General features: G+C 39.7%; 1 protein-coding gene across 8 annotated transcripts in view; it reads right to left on the bottom strand.

Moving 5' to 3' along the window:
- Positions 1 to 13,420, bottom strand: part of STXBP5L (syntaxin binding protein 5L) — a 451,068-nt gene that overhangs the window by 28,510 nt on the left and 409,138 nt on the right. For all 8 annotated transcript variants that reach the window (XM_043512693.1, XM_043512690.1, XM_038378599.2 and 5 more), the window contains one exon: positions 6,706 to 6,876. In XM_043512693.1, coding sequence (XP_043368628.1) covers positions 6,706 to 6,876 — 171 coding nt within the window. The remainder of the gene's footprint in view (positions 1 to 6,705; positions 6,877 to 13,420) is intronic.

Below are 13,420 nucleotides of genomic sequence, written 5' to 3'. Positions count from 1 at the left end.
AAAGACAGTAGTTACTGACAAATCTCCAAAGGCATTTCTTAGAGTTGCTTCTAGTCTATTACAGAGGATACACAAAAAGAAAAGGAGTACTTGTGGCACCTTAGAGACTAACAAATTTATTAGTCTCTAAGGTGCCACAAGTACTCCTTTTCTTTTTGTGAATACAGACTAACACGGCTGCTACTCTGAAACCTGTCATTATCAGAGGATACACAGACACATACAGAGTGTATTTTCCACTGCATGCATCCGATGAAGTGAGCTGTAGCTCACGAAAGCTTATGCTCAAATAAATTTGTTAGTCTCTAAGGTGCCACAAGTACTCCTTTTCTTTTTACACACAGAGTGCTCTCCCATGGCAACCTTACTTTTGTTCTTTAATGTCAGTTTTCTCCTTAATCTAAAGTAAAAAACATTTGAGACTGAAAGTGCATGTTGTCTCTCCTATACAGAAACAGCACACACACTTGAGCCAGTTCATCCCCACAGAGACCAATATTCAGGTTCAGATCTCCCCTGCTCCAAATGGACTTGGAACTGGGATGGCTCTGCAGTACTGCCTCTCAGACTCTGTGAAGGATTCTCTGTACCCTCTGGGATCTGTGCAGGGGAAGGACTCAAGGTAGGCCAGGTGAGAATGCACGTCATCTCCACAGAAGATATGTGAAAAAGTGAATACAACCCCAACCTATACTGACTTTTTTGGGTGAGCACTCTAGAGTTCCCAGGAGTTGCTGCAATCAAAATGTAGAGATGGCTGGAACTCAGAGGTGGAGCAGGGCTAGAGACATTCTGGGCAGGTGGCTCTGGCCTGCCAGAAGATCTACCAAGTTGGCGGCAAACCACGTTTTGCTTTATGCAACAATGAGACAATATGAAAAAATTTATTTACAAAGTGTCCCTTCTTGCTGCTTTTCATGAGGGGAAGGGAGAATTTGTGTCCTTGGATTTTTTATAGCTGTTGGTACTTAAAGGCATCAAATTTGGTCAAATTTGGACCCAAATTTAGATTTTATCAAAAGAAGCTTTTACTAAAATTAGATCAATAGCAACATTTTCTGATGTTTTTGTAACTTCAAAAACAATGTTTAAAAAACAACAAATGTTCTCTTTTAGTGTTTTCATCCCAGACAATGTCCAGTCACAGAAATCAAAAAAGTGTCTACACCCATAAACGGTGAAATGACATCAACAATATAAGTTGTGAAATGTGCATTAGGTTTAAAATTTCTGTACTTTTCAATAATCCTAGTTATCATTTATAACGTGAGAAAGGAAGTTTGGTTTTATTTAAAACACATGATTTTTAAATTCAAAGCATCAGTAACAGTTAAAAAGATTGAATTAGAAAATTAAGTGCAGCAATGGAATTTGGCTTTGTAATACCAATAGTTTCTGATACAGTACAAATAAGTAATAGTTTAATTAACACAAGCAGGAAACAGGTTTATCAAAAGTGTGTGAGAGCATGATTATTCAGAATTAATAATAGGCTATTAACAGCCTGCAAGATTCTTCTCATACTTGTCTTGTTAGAACCAGGTATCAAAGGTTCAACTAGTAAGTTTATTATTGCAGCTATGAAAATATCACATTTCTGAAAACTGATAAGCCAAAAGGCACATTGGAAAAACTTGTCAAATTTTAACTGAGAAATTTTAATGTCACGAAGGGTGTATCAGAAATACAGATGTCCAGTAACAAATATTGACAAGGACTATCATCATGACAAAACTATCAGAGCTATACATTATTCATTTGGAAAAACAGGCTCTGAAGCTGATATACTAACCATAAGCAATATTTGAAAAGGCTTCCTCTTTTGACTCTATTCTGAGCCAAAAGAGGCTTTAAAAAAAACTCTACTTATATTTGAAAAAAGTTTTATTTTAAAGCTTTCAAACCAGCTTTTTTTAGTAAGACAAGAAGGCAAGGGAAAGAGATTTTAATGGAATAACTGTAAAGATCAAGTCATAGTCACCATTGCTCTGCCACTACAAGATATTTTAATTTTGAGTTGTGTTTTTTTAAAGAATCTGTAAAATCCTGCAATTCTTTATGAAGCTGAAGAGTTTGAAACAGCTAAAGAGGAATAAGAAAAAACAATTCTCTTCCCTCTCTCACATGCCAGTCTACTTAACAGGGAGGTCCATCAAAAATGTTTTTATAGATTATGAATCCCTTACCCCATGTCAGTTCCTCTTAAATAAAGTGGCAAGTATTAGCAAGATATTTTCAAGGTGATAGCCGGGGGGAAAATACCCTCCTACATAAGTTCACATGAAAAACATCAAAGAAACTGCTGGAAATACACAGACTATTTTTTGATTGTGTTAAAAGGTCAGATCATGGTTATTATTGTAATGCAATGTGGGAAGTACTCGTTGATTTATTGTTTTAACATATTTTGTGTGGTTAGTCACAGAACTTAATTATCTTTTTAATCAGATCAATGATCATATGGGAGAAACAGCAGGAACTGGAAGGAGAAATTAAAACATCAGATACTATTAATGCAATAGGGCTTTCCTTAAAGGCACCAAATTACACAAAAGTAAAAACCACCCAATTTTACCATGGTAGTATATTTATTACTTCTGAAAATTGCTTTAAGTTATTTAGATAGTGATCTGTAAGGACCCATTGATGTTCTACTAAAGCTAATAATAAATAAAATACTACCAAATGTCTCCATTCTGATTTGGAAATATCACGGGCTAGTTTCACAAAAGGATGTAGGTGCCTAACTGCCACGTTAGGCACCTAAATCCCAGAATCAGGTCCCACTGGGATTCACAAAATCCCCACTCAGCTTCCACCGAGCCATGTAGGTACCTAAACTCGCTTGGCACCTACATTTTTGAAGTAGGAGTTCCCTAAATTTCTGCCTCTGAGCATGTGGACTGTAGCCCCCATACCTGGAGGTTGGCTGCCTAAGCACCAGTGTGATTCACACACTGAGGGAAGATAGGTGCTCCTCAGGGTAACTCATCTACAGGGCCTGATCTGGTAGGTAGGCTCAGACTTTACCTACGGGATAGGGTCCCTACAGGCAGCAGCCTGGAGTTAGTTCTCCAGGAGGGGCAGGGCTTAGCACACATCCCTCAGCTTAGCACATCCGACTGGCTATCTTAGGGAAGGAGTTGCCTCCCATACTGGCTTTTGTGAATCCCATTCTAATGTGCCCATCTCTCCCTACTCATTGTATGGGGAGCCTAAGTGCCTAACTCAGGTTTTGTAAATCCCAGTGATTTTCTAGGCACCTAAAAGTTTGGTATGATAATGCTCAGTGTCGGAACGCCAAGGTTCCTTTGTGAATCTAGCCTATTTCTCTTTTTGTGAAGTATCAAGTGAACAAAATCTATATTTTATTCATGTGTGCTCACCACTTCAGAGCACAGGCAGTCAATTCCTCCAAATTACATATGCTGTTTATTATAGCATAAATTCCTAAATAGTGGGTGAAAGATTGATATCCAGGTGGAAAGCTTAGCAAAGCTTCTTAACGGCTTGGCCAAAGAGAGCCTCTATTTTGATCTATTATGATTGATTTGGTCTGAAATGTAACGAGACAGAAAATATCTGGACAGAAAATGTATTCTCAGCATTTTCTTTGCAAAATCCTTTTTTTTTTTTTGTTTTTGTTTTAAAGCTACGACCCTCGCAGGCCTCACATCACTTTTGGCAGTATTTAATACAGAACACTACTGAGACGAATAAACATATGCCAGAACAATGTCTGTGGAAGAATTCTTACATACCAGTCATCTGATGCAGATCAATTACTAAACTGAAACTCAAAAGAGCTAACACAGTAGCAATCTATTAAATGTTTAACCTAGTTGAATGAAAATAACATCCTAGGTTTATTTCAAAATAAGGATTCTTATAAAAAGATTCCATCCCATTATTAATATGAGACTATAAAGTACAAGAAGGCTGTTCTTTTTTAGTGTATATATACTCTAAACAACTTGTATGCATGTGTGTATAAACATATCGTATTACATATTAATTTAATATACCCTGATCAACTATTCTGCTGTTAACTGTGACAGAGAATAGGCTGTTAAAGTCAATTCAGTGACATTAGCGAGAGCCGCAGTACCATTTCACGGACATCACTGATACCTTTAAGTATTCTTTTGTTGACATCCAGGAAAGCTAGAGTACTTTTCAGTGACAAGAGAAAGCTAAATCATTACGTGTGGAAAGTTTTAAAACTTTTACCATCTCTGTAAAATGCTTTGAGATCTACAGATGAAAAGTGCTACCTATGAGCTCCATATTAATTATTATATTATATTATTATAATATTAATTATTATTAGAAATAAGTAACTTGAACAGAACACCCAGGTTAATTCATGAATGAAGTCTGCTGTTATTCATAAGCAGTTTACAATGACTTCATTAGAGCTCTCTAAGTCTATCTTGGTACTGTACTCACTCCAAAACTATCTATTAGTCTGTATTTACATTTGAGCTTATAAAGGGCATATTCTTTGAACAGAGTTATTTCCTTTGACAGGGGGCTGGAAGATCACACTTTTTCTATGTGCTGTGTAGAGACTGTAGGGTGATTTCATGGTTTGTTTTTTTTTTGTTTTTTTTTTTTTTTTTAAGAGATCAGGATTTCTGGGTTCCTCCTTCAGCGACTCCACGTCATATTAAATTTTTCTCTAAATGTAATTCCTTTGGAAGTGATCAATGTTGCCCCTTAAATCAGCTGGATGGAGTTCCTTGAGAAGAATGCAGCTTGCTTCTTCTGCAGTGTGCTGCCTCCCGCCAGCCCACGAGTTTGGGACTTGCACTCAAATCCCTACTAGATCACCATTTTGGGATAATACATGCTTCATGAGTTCATTTCGATACTGTCAGGTTCGGTAGATCCTAGAGTGAGCTCTTCTCTCTTGCTGTGATGTGACTTTAAATGGTCATGGAGTATCATAGAATATCAGGGTTGGAAGGGACCTCAGGAGGTCATCTAGTCCAACCTCCTGCTCAAAGCAGGACCAATCCCCAATTTTTTTTTTGCCCCAGATCTCTAAATGGCCTCCTCAAGGATTGTGCTCACAACCCTGGGTTTAGCAGTACCACTGAGCTATCCCTCCCCACCCCTGGGGAGAAAAGGATCAACAGATTCCTTCCTCTATTTTATCACATCCTAATGAATAAACTCTGAAGATCTAGCTATCAGAAATACTAATGAAGGGGGCTCTGATGCTCTTTCCATTTCCTGTATGTAGAGGGATCTTTTTTACATCTGGGAACAAAGTTATTTTCTACAGTTTGTATTTAAAAGGTGCATCAACAGGCTCTATGGGTGAGATCATCACTCTCGCACTGTCCCCCTTACAATGGGTAAAAGCGCTAAGGCTGCGTAAAGGGCTCTGAAAGCTCTCATTTTGACTCTGGGAGAATTACCCTGGTGCAGGCATTGCTGAACACAGGCAAAAGGCCATCTTCCAATTATCTCCATGTAAGCCACGGTGTGGAGGGCATACTGGAGCTGATGCTGGGGGCAGAAGGTGCATGTCACGGGTGGGACTGCAGCACTGCAGAAACTCCAGGGAGTGCTATCGCCCAGAGGGTAGCCCTGGGAAGTGTCGTTACTTTGGCAGATTGGAAAATCTGTGGCAGCCTCATTTAAGTTAAAAATAGAATTTTTAGTAAGTTAAATAAGAAAATTAATAAGACTAAAGTAGAAGAGCCCCTGTATTGTTTATTCTGATATTACATTTTTTTCAGTTGCTGATTGCCGAAGTATTTTGTACAGACAACACATTGTTGCACTGTAGAAGCTGAGGAGGGTGTGGGGGAAGTTGCAGGCTTGGTAGGTGAGGGATAATTGGGAGTGACAGCATCTCACAAGGCACAGGAGGTGTTTTGAGGTTATGGGAAAAGCACATTAGCTGGATGCTTCTGTTAAAATAATGGGCACTGAAATAGTTATCAATGCTGACATTTAAATGGGCATATTTTATGTTTCACACTTAACCCATTGACATGAATGGAATAGTTTACACTTCTCAGAACTGTGGTCTGAATGTTTCTGCACACTCAGGTAGACAACACTGCACGGTTTATACTTAGTTCAAAATTTGGAGGTTGTATTCACAAACATAAGTGCTCAAAACAAATTATTTTAAAGAAAGTTTTGATTCTGGACCACAATTCTCCAGCAAGGGGTAAATCCCATAGCAAGGGAATTGCAGAATTTACAGCCCTTAATAATATTTAATACCAAAGAATAATACAACATGTGAGCAAAGGTTAAACTCTTAGTCTTATAAATATATTTCTCATTTTTCAGACTATTACTCATGAATAAACAGGGATTAGAATATCTTAAGCTTTTGATGTCACTGGCTGTCAGAATTACTGTACATAAATTCTGATGAACAATCACTTTTCTGGAGCAAAGCTTCCAGGCTCAAAAAGAGGATGGAAGGACGGAGAGTGTTTCAGGAAGTTTGGTATACTGCATCTCTAGGTAGCACAAAAGTCAGCAGCAGGCTGGCTGGTTAGTAACAACACTAAAACACAGGGATCATTCTAATTCTAAACAATTAAATGAAGACAGCAGTTTAGAGAAGTGACTAAGACAGGGATCATGCTAAATAGCGTGTAACTAGTTTGCTTTCACATCTTGAGGAAATATGAAACTAACACATACCTAATGAAAATGCTCACTGGCACTCACCTTCTGTTGTGACTGGAAGGGAAATCTCCATGCAAGCCGCAGACTGTGCTTTTCTAAATGGGGGCCTCCCAGGCCCTCGGCGATTTGATTTTGTAACATCTGCGCTAGGGAGCCGTTTTCCAGAGCTGCAAATCTGGGAAGTTGGGCTTGTACAGTGCCCGTTCACATGATCTGCAAAAAGAACGACAAGGTCCAAGGTAAAGAGGCAGCTTCCAATATTCAGAATGCAAGGGAGGTGTAAATGATGATACTTGAGAATAATTTAAGATGAAACTTCCAAAGAACTGTACATTTGTTCTGCAAGTACAGTATAGATTTGTGGGAACAACTCACCATTTCCTGAGCAGTGTAAATATTTTATAAATATAAAGAGGTATGTACAACTGAAGCCTTCTGGGCTGAGTCTTCCCTCAAATCATGTTTACAATGGTGTAACTCCACTGCCTTCACTGATAGGCAAGAGGAAAATCTGACCCACTGTTTCTAGATCAGATGTTACTGTACATGCTAGTTATACATATTGGAGAATCTGAGTCCCTAGGTCTTCTCTTGACCTACATATATAGACACTTAAGTTATGGGCGGTAATGCTTAAGGTCAGCTTTTGTATTGCATCTTATAAACATATACAGCATGATTTTGAAAATCATCCTTCCTTTTTCCTTCCCATAAAAATGTACGTGTAACTAATTATGGGTTGAGTTTACTATAAGAGCAAATGATTGCAGATAGACCTCTAACTGCCAGATATGCAGATGCAGCATAGCATATGCCTAACTGTCATTCTTTGGGAACATTAAAAAACAGGCCATAGTATCTCCATTCTATTTATATTACATGTATTTATCTTACTGGTGGACTACAGCGTATATCATCTTAAGGTAACATACTCTTTCCCTAACTTACATATGACAGTCTATGCAATAAGAATAGGAGATCAGCTGCTGAATGCAATTTTTCTCCTGCGATGTAAGGACCTGTATTCAAATACACAATCTTGAAAGTATTGTGATGAAGGTGCTTAAGTACAAAAGAACGCTGATCATTTAAAAATAAAAATAGAACTGGCAATTTCGGTAGCTGAATTTTACAGTGGAGCACAAGAGCTGAATGCATAATTCACAACGAATAACTGACTTGTGAAATCCCACCTTTGTTCCCTATTTGTGAATAAGCAAATTGCAACATTTTAACATGGACATGTTATTTAAAACCAGTCTTTATTTTTTTGTGTGTGTGAATGATTCTTGGTCTGCAGATCATTCTGATTTACTATCAGATACACTGTTTACAATTTGCACTGTAATTTATGTAAACAATAAACAACAAAAATTTAAAACTATGCAAACATGCATGATATTTGTAATTCACAACAATACCAATATGTATCATACCCATATAAGTAGCTTTCCCAGACCTGAAGAAGAGCTCTGTATAAACTGGGAAGCTTGTTTCTTTCACCAACAGAAGTTGGTACAATAAAAGATATTACCTCACCCACCTTGTCTCCCATATATGTAACAACAGTGCTGGACCATCTGCCTTTATTTAGATCTTAGATTATTTATATCTTTATAATCAGATTATGCAAAACCATGCTCTCAAGTACCCCTAGCCTGTGTTTGCCAGATGCTGGGAATGGGCTGCAGAGGACGGATCAGCTGATGATTACCTGGTCTGTTCATTCCCTCTGAAGCACCCTGGCATTGGCCACTGTCAGAAGATCAGGATACTGGGCTAGATGGACCCTTGATCTGACCCTGTATGGCCATTCTTATCTCTACATTTTGTATAAAAAACCTCACATTCCATTACTTCTCTCAGTACCAAAGTTTCACTATAGCTAAGAAAATGATAAATTTTAAAATACCAAGATAAGGTCATTTCAATATTATACAAACATACTAATTTAAAAGAACACTATAAAGGTTGCAAAGTCAAGCACTCAAAAGTTAGGAAATGACAGAATTAAGATTGTCTGTGTCACCTCAATTCAGCCCCCTAACATACAGTCTTTAATGAACATATGTTAGTTGTTGAATACAATTTTTCCCAGAGGACTCCTGCCTTACTCAGTGCACTGGATGTACCATGTTCACTTAGTAAGCAAGCTATCCAATATGTTATTTTCTCCTCATTGTTCAATGTGTGGCCCCAGGCCTTATTTATGGCATACTATTCAAACCCTGATCTGAAGACAGAATTATTAATATCCTCACAGGCTTTTTTGTGTGCTCAACATTATAGAATCTGTGTGCAGCACAAATATTAATTAATTTATTGTCACAATACCCCGGTGAGACAAGGGGGTAGTACTATCCCCATTTTACAGATGGGGAAGCACAGAGAGATTACGGTCAAAAGTATTCAATAATTTTGGGTGGACTTTGCTTTTTCATAGTAGAATTATACAGAACTTTATATATTGAAGAATAGCTCCCCCAACTTCAGCTGCAGAAGTGAGTGGAGCTGGGTGAAATTTTGTCAGCAAATAGTAAATTCACCAAAAGAGCATTTTCTCTTCCGTCCATTTCCCCCAACTTGACCACTTCTACCTTGTCCCCTCCAGCCTATCCCTGTCCGAGTCCTGCTTCTTCCCCACATCTGGCTCCTTATCCCAGTCCCACTCTCCACTCCTCAGACTTCTCATCCCAGTCCCAGTCTCCTTGCTCAGCCAGGCTCAGCTCCTAGCTCCCAGCTGCTGGCTCAATGTGTATCTCCCCTCTCCCCAGGCACTAGTTCCCAGTCCCAATCTCCCTCCTGCTGCTCCTGATCCAATCTCAGTCGATCACCTCCATCCCTGGACTCTTCATCTCAGTATCTTGGCCCAGTCAGTCCTAGTTCTGCCTCACACACCACCTGTCAGATTTGTCTCTCCTCCCATTTGTTCCCGTACTCCACCCCCCACTGCTTCCTAGTCCCACTTTCCTTGTTCAGCCAGCCCCAGGCTCTCCTCTACCTCGTTGGCCAATCTCAGTGTCCCTCCAGGAAACTAGCTCCCAGTTGCCCCCCCATTTCTTCATTGGCTCCTATTCCCAGTCTCAGCCTCCCTGTTCAACTAATCCCAGCCTCCCCTCCCCCGGTTCTCTACCCCGTCTTCTTGCCCAGCTAAGCTTAGTCTCCCACATGTCTCAGTCTCATAGATTCATAGATACTAAGGTCAGAAGGGACCATTCTGATCATCTAGTCCGACCTCCTGCACAGCGCAGGCCACAGAATCTCACCCACTCACTCCTACGAAAAACCTCACCTATGTCTGAGCTATTGAAGTCCTTAAATCATGGTTTAAAGACTTCGAGCAGAGAAGCCTCCCTCAAGTCACCCATGCCCCATGCTACAGAGGAAGGCGAAAAACCTCCAGGGCCTCTCCAATCTGCCCTGGAGGAAAATTCCTTCCTGACCCCAAATATGGCGATCAGCTAAACCCTGAGCATATGGGCAAGATTCACCAGCCAGATACTACAGAAAATTCTTTCCTGGGTAACTCAGATCCCATCCATGTAATATCCCATCTCAGGGGATTAGTCCTATTTACTCTGAATATTTAAAGAACAATTACTTACCAAAATCCCATTATCCCATCATACCATCTCCTCCATAAACTTATCAAGTAGAATCTTAAAATCAGATAGATATTTTGCCCCCACTGCTTCCCTTGGAAGGCTATTCCAAAACTTCACTCCTCTGATGGTTAGAAACCTTCGTCTGATATCAAGTCTAAACTTCCTGGTGGCCAGTTTATACCCATTTGTTCTTGTGTCCACATTGGTGCTGAGCTTAAATAATTCCTCTCCCTCTCCTGTATTTATCCCTCTGATATATTTATAGAGAGCAATCATATCTCCCCTCAACCTTCTTTTAGTTAAGCTAAACAAGCCAAGCTCCTTAAGTCTCCTTTCATAAGACAAGTTTTCCATTCCTCGGATCATCCTAGTAGCCCTTCTCTGTACCTGCTCCAGTTTGAATTCATCCTTCTTAAACATGGGAGACCAGAACTGCACACAGTATTCTAGGTGAGGTCTCACCAGTGCCTTGTATAATGGTACTAAAACCTCCTTATCCCTACTGGAAATGCCTCTCCTGATGCATCCCAAAACCGCATTAGCTTTTTTCACAGCCATATCACATTGGCAGCTCATAGTCATCCTATGATCAACCAATACTCCAAGGTCCTTCTCCTCTTCCGTTACTTCTAATTGATGCGTCCCCAACTTATAACTAAAATTCTTGTTATTAATCCCTAAATGCATAACCTTACACTTCTCACTATTAAGATTGCCCAACCAATCCCAGTTTCCCCCCTCCAACTCCCAGTCACAATTACTCTCCCCCAACTTCCAGTCCAAGTCTTCTTATGAGGCTCCTTGTCCCAGTCTATTCCTGGTCTTGCATTCAGATCAGACAGCTTCCTCCTCCTTTTCACTGTCTGGGAGTCAGCCAGAGGGTCATTGAGAACACAGGAGAGACAGTTTCCTTTCTCTCAGTTCCAGTGCCCAGCTCCATCCCATCCCAGAGCAGTCATTGCAAGGAAAGTCCAGCTTCACCCCTGCAGCCCTGGGCTGGAGCATGCTCAGCTGTTTTGCGAGGATGGTGCATGAGCAGTCCAGTCACACACAGGAGCTGTGACAGGATAGAGCATGCTCAGTGAGGAAAGAATCTTTTATGAATTTAGCTGTTAAACTCTTGCAAGTCTGAGTATGTGCAAACTGCAATTTTTCAAAGAATTATAACTTGGCCAAATTTGGGCAGATTTTCACAGGGCTAGGAAAAGGCACATTCCTGACACAAAGGCCACCTCCCTGCCAAAATTCTACTCCAAAGCATGGGGGCTCTAGAATTTCCCAAAGAAAAGGTCTCAATAATTTTTGAACATGGGCAAGACAATATTTTTTTCTCTTGCTTCATTCTTGGAAACAGCTGGACTGTTTTGGCTGATATTTCCCCTGAAATCAGGCCTGGGACACTCATTCAGAATGGAAAATTTAAAGTTAACAAACAGTTAAACTTTAGCAAAGTTAAAAGCAATTAAAAGCAAGGTCTTATAATGAGAAGTGTTGGACAACCTTAATAGCAGGCAGCGCTACCAGCTCCACCTATAATTATCTAATTAGTTAATAAGATGTTCTACTGTATGGAATATAATTTGACCTGTTTAGTTGAAAGTTGACTACGATATGGTAAGCCCCAAGTTTTCTTCAAATGATTCTGCTGAAGTTGGAGGTGGGGAAACAAGGGAGTAAGAAGTTCTCTGCCACAAAAAAACCACAGCATTCAGCCCCCAGATTGCAAACTGTCCTGAGCTCCTAACATAGCTGCACTGTAACACATAGCTGCCACTAGAAACCTCCATTCGGGGATGGCGTGGGTGAGGGGTTGGAACTTCTATAGTGCAGAGTGTGGAAGTTAATGCAGTCTCTACCACTGTTAACTTTTTGACCGATTCCCCACATGCGTGAGGATGATGCACATCCTCTAACCCTTCCTCATGGAACCTGGAAAAGTTTTCTGAGGCTCCTGTGGAAAGTGCATCCGCAGTAACTGAGCACCCCAAGTGGAAAGGGCAAGATCTATGCATCATACCTTACAGTTGTAGATTCCAGAGGAACACATCTATGGGGAAAGGTACTTTTTAACTATAATTTATTTTGGAAGAAACAGAGAAACTAGCAAAATATTGGCATTCCTTCAAGGTATCATGTATTGATATACCAAGGTTGCTTATAAATATTAAATCATAATCAGTGCGAAGTGCAGCACAATATTAGAGATCAACCATTTTAATACAATTCATTTCCTTATTATAGATGGAATTCTCTGCAGTAAGGGTTCCACTCCTAGAGTAGGGATAAGTGGAATAAGCGGAAGCCCCATCTGGTACCTCTGTTTAAGCTAAAACCCTTAATCTAATTTACTGACACAAATTCCAGCTGTTGGGACTGAGTACTTCATTTTCATCCAGGTCACGCATTTATGACCAAATCCCATAGGGTGATAAGCAGGAAAATGATAGCACCATACCACACAATCAATGGCTTCTTATATTACCTGAAGTTAAATGATCATAGATGCGATATTAGATAAAGCAGTATGCATAACATTATGTGATCTGGTAATGCTGTGAGCCTTGCCTGTTTCACATGAAACCAAGTTGATCACAATGAACAAAACTGGAAAGAATTTTTCAGTCTACCTGTATTTTAGAAAACAATGTAATTATCTGCACTTTAATATCTGTACTGCATAAGAAAATGGCGCTGTACGAGGCACAGTTTTCATGGTCCTTATCTTATTTTTGAATGCACAGGTATCACTGAGCTAACAGCAGATATAAAATCTGAGAACATTGGCCTGACTTGGATGATTCATTCAACATGATAGTTAGGGAAGATGCTTGAAATATGTCTAGATTTTAGCAGAAAATCCATTGGGATCACAGACTTTCAAGGGCACAGACTGATTGCTCAAGCTCAACCACAGATACACCCTCATGTGGCTGCTTTCTGTCTTCAAACTTTAGTTTGTGTAAAGGAGTTTTGGCACAATAGCTCATGATCTCCAAGGGGATCTTAGGAAACGGTGAGGAATACATCAGCGTAAAATGGAGTCAAGTTCTACAGAAGTGTCAATAGTATTTCTAAGACCCTTTCCCTGTGTGTTCTATAGAATGGATAAAATTTCTCTAGGCTTGTGATTTTACTTAATACATCAAACTTTA

Source organism: Dermochelys coriacea, chromosome 1 (assembly GCF_009764565.3).
Source record: "Dermochelys coriacea isolate rDerCor1 chromosome 1, rDerCor1.pri.v4, whole genome shotgun sequence".
Classification (NCBI taxonomy): domain Eukaryota; kingdom Metazoa; phylum Chordata; order Testudines; family Dermochelyidae; genus Dermochelys; species Dermochelys coriacea.
Note: the sequence above shows the minus strand (reverse complement) of the source record. Positions and strands in the feature narration are given on the sequence as shown.